This window comes from Cetorhinus maximus, chromosome 10, assembly GCF_964194155.1.
Source record: "Cetorhinus maximus chromosome 10, sCetMax3.hap1.1, whole genome shotgun sequence".
Taxonomy (NCBI): Eukaryota; Metazoa; Chordata; class Chondrichthyes; order Lamniformes; family Cetorhinidae; genus Cetorhinus; species Cetorhinus maximus.
In genome coordinates, this window is record NC_135888.1 from 16,867,578 (window position 1) to 16,887,609 (window position 20,032).

General features: G+C 39.6%; 1 protein-coding gene across 4 annotated transcripts in view; it reads right to left on the reverse strand.

Moving 5' to 3' along the window:
- fubp3 (far upstream element (FUSE) binding protein 3) overlaps positions 1 to 20,032 on the reverse strand; it is a 91,283-nt gene that overhangs the window by 13,310 nt on the left and 57,941 nt on the right. The window contains exons 13-17 of one of the 4 annotated variants that reach the window (XM_078550054.1): positions 13,887 to 14,050; positions 12,841 to 12,914; positions 11,894 to 11,973; positions 8,082 to 8,198; positions 4,671 to 4,739 (exon numbers count right to left, since the gene is read on the reverse strand). In XM_078550054.1, coding sequence (XP_078406180.1) covers positions 4,671 to 4,739; positions 8,082 to 8,198; positions 11,894 to 11,973; positions 12,841 to 12,914; positions 13,887 to 14,050 — 504 coding nt within the window. The remainder of the gene's footprint in view (positions 1 to 4,670; positions 4,740 to 8,081; positions 8,199 to 11,893; positions 11,974 to 12,840; positions 12,915 to 13,886; positions 14,051 to 20,032) is intronic. The other 3 variants (XM_078550056.1, XM_078550055.1, XM_078550057.1) reach the window with 3 other exon arrangements.

The following is a 20,032-nucleotide window of genomic DNA, read 5'->3' on the forward strand; positions in this document are numbered from 1 at the left end:
CTGGCTGGGATTTGTGAATGGGATGAGAAGAGACAAATGCAGTGGAATGCTATGTGCACATGACCCAACAACAACTCATTTCCCCAAAATAGTTCAATTCCTGCACATTGGGGTGGAGATCAAGAATTAGAGGAGCAAGGGATTGATGCTGCATTTTTCTACATTGGTGCTACAACCTACACCAGCGTGGATATTTGAAGAGAGTGCCTTTTATGAGCCTTTAATTAAAGCTTGAGGAAAATAATCATGCAGCAACTGAGAAGCACTGCCACTTTGGAGGAAAGCTTGGGGCTCCAAAGAACTTCTAATACAAAAGACATGCCAGTTGCATTTTATGACTCCCTAACACAGTGAAATCAGGACCTTTCAATAAAAATGAGAGAAGAACGGGTGGCAGTGATTAAACAGCTCTCTCCAGAACATTCTGCAGCAGTCAGGAGATGGAATTCACACAATCTAAAAAGTGCACCTTAAAGAGACAATGTTTAAAAATTTTGATTGGAAAGAAAAACAATTTGTTGAAATTGCACAGATTGGGTTATATTAACAGTAGTAGGATGACTAATTTGCAGGATTAAAGGGAAAAGGCTGGGGTCTAAATAGGATAACCGGCGGTGGGGAGAGGGGGGGGGAATAGCTCTTTTAAAGAGCTACCACAGGCACAACTAACTGTCCAGTTAGTTCAAATACTAACCCTTTCATGCAAGAATTTGAAATACACTGCAGATTGTTTATTTGTTAAAATATGTAATCGAGTTTTATGTAAGGTTCTACACCGCAATCTGCTGTCCATTTGAATGATCCACTTTTGTTTCTTGCTTTATTTATTTTGTACATATTAAATAAAGGAGCTCTTCATTGGCATTTTTGAAATTTAAATCTCACTTACTAAATAATTTAAGTTGTAAAAGAAAAGCTGTTGCTTTTTAAAGTTTTTTTTAAAAAGTGAAAAAAACAACTGGACTTCCTTTCCACCAGTGACTGCTGAGACATTGGGCTGTATCGATTTGGGGGAGGGGGGGTAAAAGTCCTCTGTTTGATCCTTGGGCCAATGGCCTCCTTCTGCGCCGTTAGATTCTAAAGATAGGGACAGACCTCAGATTTTGTTCCCTTGCCCTCTCCTTAACTCGTGCTGCGGATCAATTTCAAAAAGTTGCATCTACCATGTCACTGCCCAAACAGTGAGCATCGATGGCTAAGTTGATCTTGGGATCTGTCACAATCAAATCCAATCCTATTCTTAACCTACTTCCTCACACGTTTTAACAATTTTTGTGCGGCATGTGGGCAGTTAGGGGGATGTGAAAAGATGCTCAGGAGCAGGAAATTTGGCCAATTTTTTCCCTTTCGTAACTGGGAAAGAGTCAAATTATTGCAATTCTAATGTTACTCAAGGGTTCAAACAAAGAGGACATTCCTCATTTGGTACAGCCCAGTGTCACAGCAGTCACTGGTGGGAAGCTCAGTTGTTCTGTTTAAAAAAAAAAGCTTTGCAATAGCTTTTCTTTTACAACTCAAATTGTTTTGTAATTAATTGAGATTTAAGTTTCAAAAATTCAATTAAGGGCTCCTTGAATACGAATGCATACAGGATAAATCATTTAACAAAGCTAGAAATGAACGTGGGTCATTTCAAATGGACAGCAGATTGCTGTGTAGAATCTTACATAAAGGTAGATTACATATTCTTAAAAACAATACAGTCTGCAGTATATTTCAAATTGTTGAGCGAAAGGATTAGTTTTTAACCTAACCAGATAAGTACCTTATATGTCTACATACACACACCACACATGTACACATTAAAAACATAGGAATCCCACAGCTCAAGAAAATTAGGTGGTCACATTGGTGCAAACTTATTGGGTCCACTGCTCATCTCAGTGAAGATCAATTCTGCCCTCATGCCACACAAAAATTGTTAAAACGTGTGATCGAAGACTGTTGAGCTCTTGATGTAGAAGTTAATTTGAAATGGCTCCAATTCCAGCTTTTAGTCTTCAAGTTCCTTTTATCCTGCGCATGTTCACAACAGGGCTCTTCAGGAAGGTGGCTAGCATTTGGCCTCAGGGCACTGCAAGGCCATCTTAAATCAGCGACAGACAATATCAGCAGCCAGGAGATGGCACAAGTCACCAGCAGGCGTGGACCCCAGCAGCAACCACAAAAAAACCCTCTACATCAATAGCTCAGGAATCCCTTTCCCTGCCTTTTAAAGAGCTTGCAGTGCTGCTTTGACCCTGAAGGGCTTCTGTCCTTCACATAGGTTACAAATGGCATTAAAGAGGCGGGGGAAGGGAGCATTTAAACATAAAAGGCTGGAGAAGGACAAGGAAAAAAATCTGAGAGAGACTTGGCCGCAGTCATAGGACAAGACCCTTTCAAAGGAAGGTCAGGACCAACTACAGGTTCCACCTGCTATAGGCGACAAAAGATCCTTCATGCTTTTTCGTTTCAAAACAGAACTCTAATATTCAACAAGTTATTGATTTGGAATGAACGAAGCATTGAGTACTATGGGTGTAACCATGTTTACAGTACAGAGAATGGGGTCACTTAAAACAGGTCTTTGCTTGCCTTTAGAAAATTAGATTCGTAAGTCAGGATCACTCCCAAGATATTCCTAACAGTTCAAAAATACAATTACCACTGCCTCCTAAATAAAGGAAGCACAGCAGTCAGGCACGGATGAGATTCGCAAGACATGTCAACACAGAAGTCGACATATACTTTGTGCTCAACAAAATCAATTTATAATTAATGGGGTACTTTAAGAGAGTTATGAAATTTTCCAAAGAATGACACATTACACTCAAATATATGCACCTCAATATTGAAAGTCTACTTAGAAGTCAATTCAAGTCTGTCTGATCGTAATTGCTTACTGCTTGATTAGCTGGTCACTGAGCGAAATGTCTAGAACCAACAACACTAGGGATTTCTATATTATACCCACTGAACCTAGTTACGCAGTTATGATTTGAACAGCCACACAAAGCAAGACTGCTAAAACACAAACCTCCAACCACCAAAATTATTAGTGAAAAATGACTAATGCGCATCCCTGCAACAAAGCAGTCTTTCAACTGCTGCAACGAATTGGAACTCTTTCACTAGAACAGAAAAGGTTAAGAGTTCTCATGGGGCAAAGTTAAGAAGAGTTTTGACGAGATAAATCTGGAAAAAAATTTCCACTAGTTTGGAAGTAGGTAAGTAAAGGGCATAAATTTAAGATCACCAGCAAAAGCCTAAAGGGAGAGATAAGGAGAATTAATTTGCTTTTTATATAAAGTTTTAGGAACTGAATGCTCCAAAAGAAATAGGTTGAAACAAAATTCAAAACTTTTGAAAAGGAAAATAAATTAAAAGGGTATGGGGAAAACGGCTGGAAAATTAGACCAAATCTCCAGCTCTTTTGCAGGGCTGGCACAGGCATTATGGACTCTCCCTGTGATGCAAAGTTCAATGACGCTTTCAATAAACTGGATTTTAACACAAATAAAAATCACATCTAACAACATCTGATCTTCCCTATTATACAGTGAGCTATAGTAAGCAACTTAGGAAACAAATTGCACAGCGGTCACAAAAACCTCCACCAATCCCCTGCCCTTGCAGTATTTGGACTTTTGCCTCCACCCCTTCCAATGTTGCAAAATTGTTATTCTTACCCCATCGACTGCTCCAGAAATCACATACACATACTGTTCAAGCTGTCAAAAGGTGCATAGTATCTGAAGGCTTTATTATTTTTAATTTCAACTTCTTCCTGCTCGCCAGATGATTTAGCCAAAACTGATTAGCTCGTAGGGCATTAGCTTCAAAGTACTGCTGTAGCAGCAAGAGCTACTTTGGCAGTAGAACAAAGTAAGAGAACTACCACAATCCTTGGAGACATCAAATCCCATCCCAAAAAATTTTCCATCTGCCAGTTGTTGCAATGGAACATGCTACCACTGCCTTCTTTTGGACACAGGATGGGCAAGCAATGTAGTGCTCTGCTTGCTGGCCCATACAGGTCTTTTCTGGGGGGCCTGTTGCTGCAGGAGTGCTGTTAATCAGCTGTGCAACGTAAATAAGGCAGATCCCACAGCACTGAGAGTCCCGCTCCCCATCACCTTATCAGAGCTGCTTTCCGTCGCAGTTCTGTAACAGGGACACACTATGGAGCAAGCATGATTGGGCTCGGCTCTGCAATTTCCTGCACTGCATGCTCCTATTTTAGTTGCTTTGACTGAGATACTGGCCAGAGGTCATCCCCGAAACAGTGTTCCTCCATACCCAAGAAAAAGTTAAAGTTCAGTGAGCAAGGTACCCGAAAGACTCGTGTTCTAAATCACTGCATATAAAAGCAGGGCTGGTAGTTTCCTGTGCAGATTGTTGCTCTATTACCCAGAGAACTGTGAAAGCTGAGGACTATTAGCACAGTTATGGGGAAGCTTGATCAATGCAAGGTTTCAAGGGTTTAACTTACAGAAAAGAGGGAGACAGAGGCACAGAATGGAGGAGGAGAAGAGAGGAAGATGGGTGAGGGAAAGACAAAGAAACAGGAAAGGAAAAGGAGGGAATAAAATACTTCCCTATTCCACAAAACCTGCTTTCTGCAAATACCCTGTGAGAAGGCAACTCAAACGCCACTTACAAAATATCAGTCCAAGAAAAGTGCATACCAAGTATTTTGTAGTAATCCTCCCAGGCTTTGGAATAATCCATCTGACCAGTTTGGCCACCATTCTGATCTGTGGGCAGGTTTAAAAAAATTACATTTCACAAACTGATATAAAATACAGCATATTTTAAAAAAGGTCAGAGATCTTTTGCAAAACAAAAGAAGCCCCAGCACTCGGAACAGCTTCAGACCAGACTGATCTGATGCAGAGTAGTAATGTGTAGTTAGCAAATGTTACACACTAATGGTTGGATTATGAATCTTGACCAAACAAGTTTTGCTTGAGGACAACTCAGACTGCACACCTCCCATACAAATTAGGTTAGATTCTTATTTCTTTTTACAACCTTCTGGTTGCAGAGGGCTACTCCCCTCAATGAAATATTAATTTCTTCTGCTATTCATAACCAGATCACACGACTCAACATGCTGTATCACAGAATGACAGGTACAGTCCCACATTCCACGATTTCCACACACAAGTTCCTAATTTAAAGCTTGACATCATAAATTGTTCCTGAGCGTTCCCAATCTCAGCCCAGTTTACACAGAGGGAGTGGGCAAGACCAGGTAGTCCCTAACAGGCAAAAGTTAATTCCAACAGCAGCACCAGCAAAAACCTGCACTCTAGAAGGTAAGACTCTTCTCCGTCCCAGACTGTACCATTTTCCAATTATTTTTCAAGAGTGGAGGCTGGGGTTAGGAGAGAGAAAGTAACTGTTTCCTCTTTCCCATCAACAAAATATTTCTTTGCTGTCCCTGATCATGTTACAAGGTGGTGCGACGTCTGAGCAGATTCCAATTGATACCTTTGGAGGTTTTACCTTAACCAGCCCAGACACATACACATGACCTGCTTGGACACTGCCTATAAAACTTTACATTAAGATTAAGCAACCCAACCAATGAGTCATTATTGTGTGAGAAACAAAAAAAAACAGCAGACATAACTATAAAACTGCGTTTGAACGTTGTAGGTGGGACAATGGAAAGAGGTCCTGAATTTTGAGGAGGGGGTGGAGAAGGCAGACGGGAGGGTAGAAACTCACTGCAATCTGTAGGGCCACATATAAAATTGTTCATATGCATCAACAGAAATACCATTTTGAATTCTGCCATTAAATATCTTTGGAAGTGCATGGCACTGAAAACATTTTGCCTTCAGTAGAAAAAAGTTCTTCAAGACGATCCACATAATGGATCAGGGAAATGGTGAAGCAAAGCAGGCTTTGGACACAACTTAACTAACGGACCAAACAAAGGTAGAAAACAGGCAACTGAGGAATTCCCAACATCTTTGGAGAAGTTGAGAGTTTTTGTTTTGGGGAGGTTGGGGGTGGGATGTGGATTGAGGTTCAACTGACATTAATTTGGGAACTCTCTTTAGGAGAAATGCAGCTACAAACTCATTCTCAGTTACCCTATGAAACTTCATACATCACATGAATTAGCAAGTATCACCATTCAGCAGTGAATCACTCCTGCCTATACCAAAGTTTAGTCACAAACACCTTCTGCACTCAAGATAATCCCTCTACACTTCAGAAAGTATTAATTGGTTGTAATGTGCTTTAAGTTCTAAGGCACTATATAAATGCAAGTCTTTCTTTTCCTGCATCTCAACATCACAGTCTGTTAACATCAATATATTCATTGGATAAGTGAGCTTTTGAACGACTTCTGAAATGTAAGCACACACATTTGATAGAAAATATCAAGTGTGGAAACTGGTAAAGAAGTCAGTAGTTATGAGAGTCTGAGTGAATAATATATTTTAATTAAAAGTTAGGAAAACCCTGTGATAAGCACCACAAGGGACAATTCTTGTAAGAGAATTTACAAGCTACATTTAATGCAAGGTTTCATGTTAAGTTTGAAAAAAATTTCATGGTCATTTTGAAAGTACATACATTAGCAAACTGGTGCTCGTAAGTTATGTCACTGAACATTGAATGATCTTTGCATAAAATGGTTTACTTGGGTCAGGATTTATGGAGAAAGCAAGGATTAAAAAAAACATTTCAACCTCTGCAGCACAACTCAGTTAATACCAGTTCGCAACTGAACCCCACATAGTTAACATTGCACTTGGAGCTTGCTGAAGTCGCAGTCTGTACTCTTCTGCAGTTCCAAGTGGTGACAGCTGATTTGTTCACACGTGCTAAAACTCAATTGTGTAGTTCAGAGGCCATGTCACCTGTCAGTCCAGAATCACAAGATCTGATTGGTTAAAGTGTAGTTGATGCACCGTTGTCAACCCATCGAATTAAGTTTGTTTTCAACAGGTTACCAATTAGAACTAGGATAAACCACTTTGGCTACAAAGTGAATTTTGAAATAGAAGGGAGGGACATAAAGGGATTGTGATTTAATTAGAAGCAAATAAACAATGCATTAAACTTGAGATTTCTTTCAAATGAAGGATAGTTTCATTAACCTAATCCTATCAGGTTAACGAGCAACTATCGCTGATCACTAGCTATAAGCAGATCATCACAAAAAGCATACTGCACATAAGTTGAAGGAAAAGATTGATAGAATACATCACTGATACACTGACACACAACTGTGATAGTTCCAAAAGTCTTACCTCACAATTCAAAAACAAATTTGCCAATAGCTTCTTCACACAATACCCTAAAATAGCCATCCTACAACACAACAGCCAAGAGATGGGTTGTATGATATTTTTCAAATTCTTGTATTTAACTACACAGTAACATAGCAACATAGTACAGCACTACCGCAATTTAGGAGTTCAAATGTTGCAGTAAGGGATATTTGATGATTGGTCATTTTTAGTGTCTCGCGCCAGTATTATGCAGTCCTGGGCCAGGAACAGCACAGAAATTCCCTCTACACTACCCAACAATCTGCTTCAACTCCCAGTCTCAGAAGACCATCTCCTTTACTGTAATGCTGAAATTCCAATTCCCAACCCCAAGGATTCTTGGCCATTGCCAACTTAGTGGAGCAGTTTTGTGCTGTGGAGTTGCACACTAAAATAAATGTAAAAATAGCAGACACCGGAAATTTACAACATACGGCTGAGTAAAATCATGGCAATGGGAAGGGTAGAGAGAGCAAGAGTGTGTGCAAGCGAACAAGAGAGAAGAGTGCAAGAGATCCCAGGAGAAATTTTGTTGAGGCTACCCCAAACTCACAGCACCTTTGGCAGATAGATAAATAGAAGACTTTTAATTGAAATGCTTGATTAGGATGAAGTCTCAAATGGGCAGACAGCTTTAGAACACATAGGCTAAGCCCCCGAATTATTAGGGATAAAGTTAAATTTAATAGAAGAGTGATGTTGATTCTGGAACTGCACAGGTAAAAATTGAAAATTGCTAGGCGCAGAAAGTGGAAGGCGTTTGCCCGTATTGTTGAAAAATTTCTCTTTACAAATACACACCTGAATTTTGTTGCGAGTTCTGCCCCATTGTTGCTTGCTGTTGCTGGCTAGGCTGCTGGTAAAACTGGGAGATGTAGGCTGACCAGGCTGCTGTACCCAAATGCTGTGCAGCTTTACCTAGACACACACACAGTGTCACAGTAACTATCACTGACTAATTTTGGTAGCTTTTACTTGTGTGGTAGGAATAGTTCATTATGCCGTGACATTACTGCTTGTGATCAGGTTTTAATTTTTTTAAAGAGTCTAATTTTGAATCACGTGAATGTAACTCCATGCCCCTCACCAAAAAAAGAGTGTATCCAAAGAAATGGGAATCCGAGTACGTCCCCTATTAATGCCTTCTTGGTTATTACCAACGATTTTGGATTTGATCCTCTTCTGACTGAATTTCCCTTCGAAGGAAAGATCACCAGCAAGGCCAGTATTAACTCAATTATTACCTCAATACATTCACCTAGTCACGAGGTGCTTTAGTAAAAGCATAAAAGTGATAAAAATAGGATGAAATGATTCGTGAACCAAGTGACTGGGCTTTCAAATAGCTTTGATCAAATATATGCAGAGCTTTTAGAAGGGGGTTGACAGAGAGAAGAGTTAATGCCCTATTCAAGGGTACCCACATCTTCCATGGTACACAAAAAATGGCTGAGCAGCAAGAGAAACTGCACCTGAAGCATTGCGTAACACAACCTCCACTTAAAAAGAACCCTCAACGAGGTGGTTGAGAGTGGCCGGGAGTTGCTCTTTGCTTCTGCAATGGATTTAACTGGGAGTTGGTAGGAGACTTCAAGTCAAGCACATAAGCTGAGAACAGAGTTAACAAGCTGGGGTTGCCCAGTCTGCAACAGTTCCACAATAGTTTGTTTTTGGAGGGAAAAAACAAAGCCAGTCTATTCAGAATAGATGCCATTACATTCCTTTGTCCAGGAATCTATACCAAACAAATTATTCCTGTGCAACAGTTGATTTGACATGTACAATGTTCATCCACAGAATTTTGTTAATAGCATTTTGTCCCAGGCGTTTCATCACCCTTTATTCGTCAACTTTAGTATGGGATTCACTGCACTACTTGCATGCTCACACACTGCAGTGTTTTAGAGATAAACACCACAATTCAGGACTAACCATATAACAGGGATAAAATCAAAATTAGAAATCAAATAAAAATAGGAGAAATTGAAGAACAAACAACAGAACTAGGAACATTTGAAAAGAAAAAGACAGGTTAACACTTTGAGTGCAGATCTTCTGACAGAACTATTTCAAGGATTATTTGCCCAAAGTGTTGACTTAACTTTCCTTCTTCTGTTCTGTTGAAGAGTCATACGGACTCGAAACGTTAACTGTGCTCCTCTCCACAGATGCTGTCAGACCTGCTGAGTTTTTCCAGGTATTTGTGTTTTTGTTTTGGATTTCCAGCATCCGCAGTTTTTTGCTTTTATTTTCCCTTATTTATTAGTGGATCGCCTATGCTCATGGGAAGTTGGAGAATATGCTGATTATGATAATGGAGACGCATTATTTTATGGGCTGGAGAACACACTGTTTTGCTGACATATTTTAACTGTTACTGGAAATCATTGCAACATTGGTTTCAAAGCAAATTAGGGTAACAGTGGAGAAATTAGATACACACTGCAATGAAATGAGATGTTTTAAATAATTGCACAGGCTCAAAAATGGAATGAGGGTTAAAATAAATTGGACATAAAATTGTATTAAGACGCTTAATTTGTGCATGGTATACATTTTCATATATCCATATACAGAATATTTAATATAATTTGTATGGAACAAAGAGGATTTTTATACAAATGGGGTGAAGGAAGAGGGAGGAAAATGTCTCCAGCTGGGAAGTTGGGGGCAATAGCATTTATGTGGGCAAAAAAAGCTTTCAAATGGGGGTGGGCTACATTGGGATCTATTTTGTTCAACTCGGAAGGTAAAACGGTGAGGCTCAGTGGTGGCGTGGGAGGAGGGAAGTGCTCGGCCCCAGAAATTGGTGATCGTAACTGGGCAGAAAAACAGGAGCTTGTGTTGAGTGTCATGGAGCTGTTAATAAGTTAGGAAAGATAAGGGCACAAAACTTAAGGGCAGTGATATGTTTGGCAGCGGTGAACATGAGCTGTAAGCAAGAAGAAAAAAAAAAGTGATTTTGGCAGCTATGAAACAGAGAAGGATGAAGGAAAGCAACAGTGAGAAACTGGATGCCTATTTAAACTACAGCAGAATCTTATGGGTAGGTGGCATAGTCTTTGGTGGTGACTGAGGAAAGTAAGAAAGAGAAGCGTATGGGCAAGCATAATTGTGCTACTGTGAAATATAATGTGTGAACTTTTATGTTTAAGACTTACTTTTGGGAAGTTACTGAGAAAGATCAACGATTAAGAGGGTTGAAATTTTTTGATCAATTTGTCTGGATCATTTTCCATTTATTTGACAGAGGTAATATGTAAATTTGACTGAAGATTATGCTCAAATTGGATGATTAGCATTATACAGGAAGTGTCAAAAATGTATGCTATCTATATAATATATATTTCGTTATTAACAGATCTCCCATGGCAATCAGTGGACATGCTGTTCACTGAATTATAATGTAATAGCTAATAATGCACAAATGTTATACCACGGAATGAATAACATATTAGCAAATCATTGCAGCACTGTGTTGATTTAAGGCCCCATTTTTATTTAAGAAAATAATGCTTCAGGTACTCAATTCTTAGTATGAATGCTTGGCCAGTTACAGGTTAAGTAAATAAAATATAATGAGCATGGAGCCCTAAATTTGTGACAGGACAGGTGATAGGAGGCAAGTTAATTAGTTGTGATTGCAATGGACAACTCATTATTCCAGAATTTAGGAAATGGGGTGGGGGAAAGAGAAATTCCCCCAGAATTTTCCTGAATTGCTGAAGATAGTGTCGCTACATTGGCGAATGGTATGGGAGGTTGCATGGTTGACTGAATGGAGTAGGCTGATGGTGTTTCCCTGCCCCCCTCATATGCAGAGTGCTTGGTTTGTTTATCTGACGTCAAATTATAATCATGGACAGTGTGGAACTGACCTGCTCTTGGATAGAGAAGCCAAATCTCTATCCCTCATTGATGAAAACAACGCAAAAAGAGAACTGGGTGGAGAAACGCAAGTCACTGATTTTTTTATTATTCTTCATTCTTGGGGTGTGGGCTTCGCTGGCTGGGCCAGCATTTATTGCCCATCCCTAGTTGCCCTTGAGAAGGTGGCGGTGAACTGTCTTCTTGAATCACTGCAGTCCATGAGGTATGGGTACACCCACTGCACAACAATGTGTAAAAAGTTTAAACTCTCCTACAGCTTGAAGCTGTTCAATTGTTCAGTTTGTTTCAACTAATCTGTGGCCTACTATAACTGGGACTGATGTTGAAACCAGCCAATCAGAAGTAAAATAAATTAGTGAATTAGAATAAATCAGGAAATAATTGGAATCAAGCTGACTATTGTTAAGACTAGCTGAAATGGATGACAGATGGACGACAGAAGTAAGTTTTGCACTTACAGGAATTGTGTGCAGTGCAACTTAACATATCGAATGTGTGGATAGAAAAGTATTGCTTTTGCTGTTGAATTTCAATAGCTGCCCATGCAGCATGTCCTTTTACACATTCTGAGAAGGGTGATAAAAAGCCATTGTTATCCAGGTCTTTAATGAAGCACTGGACTAAATGGAAATCAAACATAATACAATCAATACTACAATGAGCTGGCAAAGGGCAATAAGAAAATACAGCTACTGTTAGATGTAAACAAATCAGACACTCACTTGGATCCTGCTGTCCTTGCTGCTGCCAAGGTTGATACGTACTTCCCCATCCCTGTGTCATAAAGGCTTGTGGAGGACCACTATGTTCAAAATGAATGAGCACAAACAAATTTAAAATGAGCTGGACGCCCAACAGAATATTATAAATTTTACATTGGTCCTGGTATCTGCTAATCACCTGGTGACTATTTTGTGTTCTTGGGGCGGGTGGTTAGTGGTGAAAGAGGGTTAAACTAGGGTGTCAGTTCCAAGGTAACACTGCTGGGAATAGCTAATTAGAAGCGGAGATGACCTTCCACGACAGACTTTGCCTTAATACATGAACCAGGCAGGCAAGCAGCACTCCAGGGACAAATGGCAAACCTGGTTCATGACCATGACTTGGAGGGGAAAGGTGGGGGTTCAGGAAAGAAAGAGGGGAGAAAACTTGGTGTTCCAGTCAGACAGTGGTAAAGTTACTAATCATCTATTCTGGTCAGTAGTTTTTTTTAGGTTGCTAAACTGTACAGTCATGGGGTCCCCAAGTTGTGGGTCTTGCTAACTTTGCCTGTTTTCTTAGTGCTTAAGTGGGACATGTTCCTATGGGCTGAGTGCGTATGCACCCATTATCGGCAAAGGATTTTTCAGTAGCTTAATTTAGAGATTCAAAGCATGGTAATGAGCTCCCATATGTATCAGAGACCTGCTTGACCAAAAACTCAAAACCTCAGACAAAATAGTAACAAAGCTCCACTGCAAAGAAATTAAATGAAAAAGCATATGGAGGACATCAGAAATGAAGTGCATGAGAGGAGAGGTATTGATAATCTGGCATGATATAGTTTACATTCCAATCACATCAGCTTAACAAGGAGTACAAACATGGAGTGAACACAGATTCTACTGACACTAAGTGAAAACAATTATCCAAGCTTAAAATGCAAACATTGTAGAATTATAACTCTTACTTTTGATGGTGTCCAGGTGGTCCTTGACTATAAGGGCTTGTGTTAAATCCTCCAGGGCCACCAGGTCCTGGACCCTAAAAGAGCACAAAAAAAAAAGCATTTAAGAAAGAGAAAGAACTTGAATTTATATAGCACCTTTCACAACCACGACATTTCAAGCACCTTACTTGATGAATTATTTTATTCTGAAATGTTCATGTTGTTGTAATAGAGGAACTGCAAACAATTTGCCCACAAACAGCAATTACATTAATCACCAGATCATTGGATTTAGATGTAGGTTAAGTGTTAAAAAGTTAGCCATGTCACTGAGAAAACTGCCCTAATTTTCTTTAGATAGTAGCACAGGATATTTTATGCCCACCAGACATGGGAAATGGGAGTCTTGATTTAATATCTCACCTAGAAGGCACTCAGTTTTGCAGTAGCTGTGATTGTGCACTCAAATTTCTAGATTAAGGTTTGAACACACCGCCTTCTGCACCAGGTGCGAGCATGCTATCATTGAACCAAGGCCAGCCAAGAGCGAAGAAGTCAGAGTCCTTCAGATGGATTGCTCCAAGTGCCATTATTTTAAAAATATCTTTCAAAGAGTCTTTTGATTTTAATCTTTATTTGTTATATAATCAAAACTCTGTATGATTAGCACGCAACCAGAAATTTGGATAGCTCTTTCAAAATGCTAGCACAGGCTGGATGGGTCAATGGCCTCCTTCTGTGCTGTAACATTTTATGATTCTCTGAATTTGAGTTGGTTATTTTGAAAGATACCAGGAACCTGTGAGAGGCAGAGGCAACACATGAAAAGAAGGGGGTGGGAGAAAGTGCACTGATAGGATATTAAATATTTTCTCATGATGGTGAACAGATGTCAAACACATCCTTGTGGTTCCCTCATAGCTGATTTACAACAGCACTGACCAAGGTCTGGGACGGGGTTTTATCTAAGGTAAAGTTTCTGAATCAATAACTAATCTGTAAAGCAAAGGTTGAAGTGAAAGAAATGGAAAATGTAAGTGGTAGCGAAAAACAGAGGTAAATCTCACCCCATTGATTTTTTCTTCTATTAATTGTCTAGCATGCTCGATCTGTTGTAGAGCTCCACGGATGATGAATATTCGGATATTAGGATCAGAATTTGGTGGGGGGTTTCTCTGTAGTTCTACATGCGCTCCTGTTTGCTGGTTAATGCTTTTGATCGTCTCTCCACCTGAAGAACAAGATGGAAGTGTTAAAAGGGCCCTCAGAACAGATTTAACTAGACATTTATTTCCAGAATACAATTCATTGAGTTATTACATATGTTACAAGTTATCTTCTAGTAATTCTGTAGTAATGTCTGTCATTCACAAACTATTTTTAAACCTAGGTAACGGAAGCTACTGGCCCATCTAACATGAACTATCCCATAAACATATGTTGAGACATGTGCATTAGCAATTGCTTTTGCATCAGTGAGAAAGATAGAAAAACAGTCATTTTAGTCTGATCAAGACAACAGACCAGAAGCAGAGGCCAAGAGGATGTCAACTAAAAACTGGCTTCTCAGTCTATTGAAGAATTGATCATTGAGTTGAGCTGCACTACTGACAAAGGTTAGAGGCGTCTCTACTTGCAAACTGTTGCATTTTTCTATCAATAAAACCAATTAGGAACAATTCAGCCTCAGTTGCTCCATATCTCTGGTATACTAAAAAGGGTAAAGAGCATTTAAATAAAACCTTACACTCAATCTGTTGTTAAATGTGGCCATTGGCCAGGCAGCCAGCTTTGATCTTCAATTCTCATGACATAATCTTAAAAGGGCCACAAGACAATCCTACAAATGCACAGTGTGTAAATTACAACTCCCAAAAGCATGAAGAAACTATGAAACTTAAATCTCAATGAGGCAGTGACTCGTCCACAATGCACTATTTCAAACAAAAACAGAGGTTCATACCTGGAACCCCAAGTTGGTAGGTGGGAATGGTAAGGAGGGGCCACCTGCTCGACTAACAAATCAAGTACATCATGAGCCTAACAGCAGGTTGCCTGCCATTTCACTGGGGAAATGAGAAGGAGTTCAGGAAGCCCAAAAGATGATAACATTGTATAAAGTTCCACCGTGAACATTAACATGCCAAGATTTAGTAGCTCTGACCTAACCCCAGTGACCTGATCTTCATAAAAGACCTGAACATTACTTGTAATGCTCTGATCATTTGAACCTTCTGTAGCTCAGATGTGAGCTTCAACCATTTGACTAGCAGCATATGTACCAACTTTATTTAGCACTTGGACAAAATCAGAATATTTCAAACGTAACGCACAAGATTATTGCTGTAGTTTAACCTAATGAATAAACACAGCCGTTATACTGACATAAATACCTTTTCTTTTCATTTAATAGTCATACAAATGTCTTTGAAGCTCTTTAAACTGATCAAAATACAAAATTTGGATCTGTAGGAATCTCCTTTCTAGCTATACAAAATATCCTATATCAGAAGACACCAATCCAGTTAAAAAAGGCCAGCTGCTAATTCGTTAATTGTACACATCTCTCTGCTGTGCTAGGATTTAATTTTTCATGGTCAATTTGGAGGATGGGGGTAGTTGTGGATGGAAGCAGAGGAAAAAAACTGTAATTAATGGCAAAAACAATTAAACAAGTTTTAACATTTGACACACGGACCACAAAGTGAATTGTTTGCTAAACATACAAGTAGAAATTAATGGCAACATGCTGCCACAAAAACCTAGTGAAAAATGCTTTGTCAAGCAAACATGCAAATATAATGGGAATAAAATGCAATTACATCTTTGAGAATATATTTAAAAAAGAAAGCATTAACCACACAAGCAATCATTACAAAACTAGGAGTGTTCAGAACAGTAAATTTGTGTGTCCAGAGCGAACTATCATGTTAACAATTCCTGTGACAAAATCAGGTCAGGACATTTGACTCATACCAACAATTGCAAGGGCCCAAGCAAAAACTTCGATGAACAATGGTGCTAACTTTATTAATGCTGCAACCTGTGGGTTTGACAATGCCACTACAAAATTCAGAAATGTGACGCTGCAATATATGTTGAACACTGCCAGCAGACTAGACCAAGCTGAAGGTACTTGCTTCAAATCATAGAGTCCAGTGTGCAACTACAAGTTTTAAGAAACTCCCAAAATGATTTAATGTGCTGTGATTAATTTGCAGTTTGCTCCTTACTGCAAAAAACATGTCTGCGGTTAATCTGTAACTTTTGTATTTACTAAAACAATGCATCCTATAAAATTTAATGACTGTAAAAAGCCTGCTCGCAATTACTAAATTGATATTCATGTGTTAAAGAAATTCATTCACCAAGATTTCTCACATAGCGTAATTCTTACCCTCCCCCAAACAGTTACTGTGGAAAGTGCCTTTTTAATTGCATTCTTTTGTAATGTTTGCAGACAGCAGGGAGGGTACCTGTTAAACATATGGAAAGCCAAGGAACTTAAAAAAAAACGATGCTATTCCCCAACAAAATCAATTAAAGCGTGGCCTTCCTAGATGTAGCCAATTTACGCCTTCTCTTCAATGCTTTATTCACCGAACAATCTGAGCTCAAAGCCTTTTCAAATCCGCACGCTGATTAAAATCTAATGTTTATGTCCTAACATCAATTACTTGTTGAGTTGTGTATGCTTGCTCTGACTGCTTCTCTCACTCTGTCCCCCTCCTCCAGTGTGTCCAAAGGGATGCCCTTGGTGGTTAATGCACCCACTGGGGGAGGTCACTCACAAGACGCTTGGTGGCCAGTCACAGACACGTTCAACAGTCAGTCTATTCTTCCGCCTGACAGGGGTGCAATGTGAAACCGACTGCAATGGTACTTGATGAAAATTGTAAAGCAATTAATCAATCCACTAAAAAGACAGCAGTGACACTGCCCAGCACTAGAGAATTATCCATCAATTTTTTTTTATTATGGTAATATGGTAAAGAGAAGTAACGATTTATCTTCTAGCTCCTGCCTTCACCCAACACAGAAAGCACTTGACGGTTCTATTGCCTCACAGCCTTTTCAGACTTCTTTCAGCTGGTCAGAGCCACTGAAAAGGTAATGCCGGACATCAACTTTAGAGACTGGGAGATAGAGTGATCCTGAAAAGACCCATGAAACACTGGTTATGCAGTCAGATTTCAATTACACTCCCTCCAAAGAGGGACGGGTGGTGAGAGGAGATTCACACAAGATCATGAACCGAAACCTCAACCACCAACAATTAATGTCACATTAGCTTCAGCATATTGTAACTCACATTAAGCAGTGGACGTGCACAATGAGGCCCTGGGTTTTCAAAGCGTGTGCTTCTTCACCCGCCCCTGTTCTCACAACCACAATATAGTCAAATGAACTGGTCTATTTTAATGTGAGTTTTGTTGGGGTGGGGGGTGGGGTGGAGAGGGGGGGTGTTGGTGGGGAGAAGAGAATCAATTTTGGGTGATCTCAGTCACGTTTCATCTTAAAAACAGCTCCATTCAGCTATCATTAGTTTAGTTAAAACAGGTCAAGGGTTGTGTCAGAAATTTAAGCCACTTCATTATTCTCTTCATGAAAATGTAAAGGAGACCAACACAGTTTAACTCTCTAAAAGCAGACTAAAAAGATCTCAGACTTGATAAAGAAAATATGTCTTTCATTTCTAAAAGTACTATTTTCTAGCTAATTTGCATTTATCCATTTGCTGTAAATTAAAAGGCTAAGGTTTGAACCACATGTTACAAATGTTGGACATCAATAATGAATGCTGAACATTTTAACATATGCAATGCATATAACATATTAAAGCAGTGAGAAAGGTTGATTAGGATAGCTCTAGTTATATTGTTGAAACTTTAAACCTAGTTAACAGAAAAAATGCAAGTCGGCACTTTCAAACATGGTGTAATTTTTGAATTCAGGCTGGGGGTGGGGTCAGTTTTAGCCAGACACTTCACTTTACTTAAGTTTGTGAGCCATCTATTCAATATCAAATGTTATGGACTTGTCCACACCCCTCAAGGAGGTCTGCATTTAATAATCCATTTAATAAAGCATAAAATCTAATATTGGCATCATCTAGTCTACTGGTAACAATAAGCTAGAAAGGAAAATCATAATTATCCGGTATGCTTTATTGGTATCTGGCACTCTTAAGACATCACCTCAAACTGCTCCCACCACACCATCAAATCCTTTACCATCACATTATACAGTACAAAATTAGATCCCCAAACAACCTATATTGATATAGTGCCTTTAACATCATAAAATGTCCCAAAGCACTTCAGAAGAGTATTATAAAACAAAATGACACAGAAACATAAGGAGGTCATAGGTCAGATGGCCAAAAGTTTGGTCAAAGAGGTAGGTTTTAAGAAGTGTCTTAAAGGAGGAAAGTGAGGTAGGAAGAGGGAGAGGTGTAGGGAGGGAATTCCAGGGCTTAGGGCCTAAGTAACTAAGGCACAGCCATCAATGGCAGAGTGATTAAAATTGGGGGTTACTCAAGATGCCAGAAGTAGAGGAGCACAGGTAACTTGGAGGGCTATGGAGCTGGAGAAGATTTGAGATAGGCAGGGGTGAGGCCGTGCAGGCATTTGAAAACAAGGATGGGAATTTTAAAATCAAGGCATTGCTTGACTGGGAGCGAATTTAGGTCACCAAGCACAGGAGAGATAGGTGAACAAGACTTGGTGCGAGTTAATACATGGGCAGCAGAGTTTTGGATGGCAAGTTTATGGAGGATAGAATGTGAGACCCCAGCCAGACGTACATTGGGAATGGTCGAGTCTAGAAGTTACAAAGACATTAAACACAAACATTAAACTATCAAGTCCGGGATGAGAAGGTGCCATGCAGGCCATCCAACACACTTCTTCAGGGCCTATGTAATTATTCTATCATGGACTGATCCCTGGCAACCAGGGACACTGTTGAAACTTACTTTAAGGAACATCAAGCTCCCAAGGGGAAAAAGTTACATTCTTTATAACCATTAACTCCACTTTTCAACAATTATTGATCCAACATTTCTTTAAGGTGTTGGGTCACTCAATCAGCTACCTACACTGGCTGTCTGTCCCATGTATCATTTTGTATTTTGGGAGGGGTTGGTGGGAGGAGTTTCTAATCTCTAAACATGTCAATGCTGTACCTGTGTCGTCTAGTTATTGCTCATTATATAATCTAATTAACAGTTATTTCAATGCCAAAATATGAAAGGGCAAAACTAGCAACTGCATGACTAGACTTTTTTTTTAAGTCGTAAAGTGGACATACTATAAAAATTCCACAAGTTTAAAATGGCACCTTATTAAAAGAAGAGATGATACTGAATATCCACCCAACACACTGAAGTACAAGAGGCAGAATGCATAGGAGAAAGTGAGTTTCTTTAATAACACTTTTGGTGGAGAGCAGACCACAAGAGTGAAGGCAAAACTGGTTCGAAATGGAATCTCACTTCTAGACTTTTGGCAATTTATGCTTTACCGGCACAGACAATAAACATGAAGTAAAGCAAACTGACAGTAGCTGTTGCACAGGGAGCACAATCATCACACCACTCACTTTCAGTATAATGTTGAATTCAACATGCACTCCCGATCACAGCTCCAGCTTCAGTAACAGCACCACAAGACAATGGAGGGAGAAACATCAAGAAATACAAAAGCTGCTCAGAGGTGAACTTTACTGCAACCTGGGTGCCCAGCAGCAAATGCTGCCACTGGCAGGACAACTCATTTGCCCTGGCCTCCTGCAGGCTGCTTCTCTCAGCCTTTTACTAACCTGAACCTATCTTTCTAACCAACAGGGCAGACCCTGTGACCAGGAAATACAAGTTTAAAATTGCACACAAGCAATTTTGGTGGTGTTGCAGTGTTATGGAAATCAGCTGATTGTCCCATAGTGCAACCAGAATGGATTTCGGTAGCATCAACATCCTCAGATTAGATACTGAAATCACTTAAGTACTCATAATGGCCAGACCATAGGGAAATTGCAAAAGATTAAGGCACAAACTGCAATGATTTGCCATAATTCTCTGAAAAATTGCAAGCGATTGGTTGATTTCTGCACACCAGGAAGAAGAGCGGGAACAGTCAATGTTAGAAATGTAATTCCCCATTCCATGGTTCTGCCTCTCCTAGCAAGTTTTCAGATACAACAGATAGCTCAT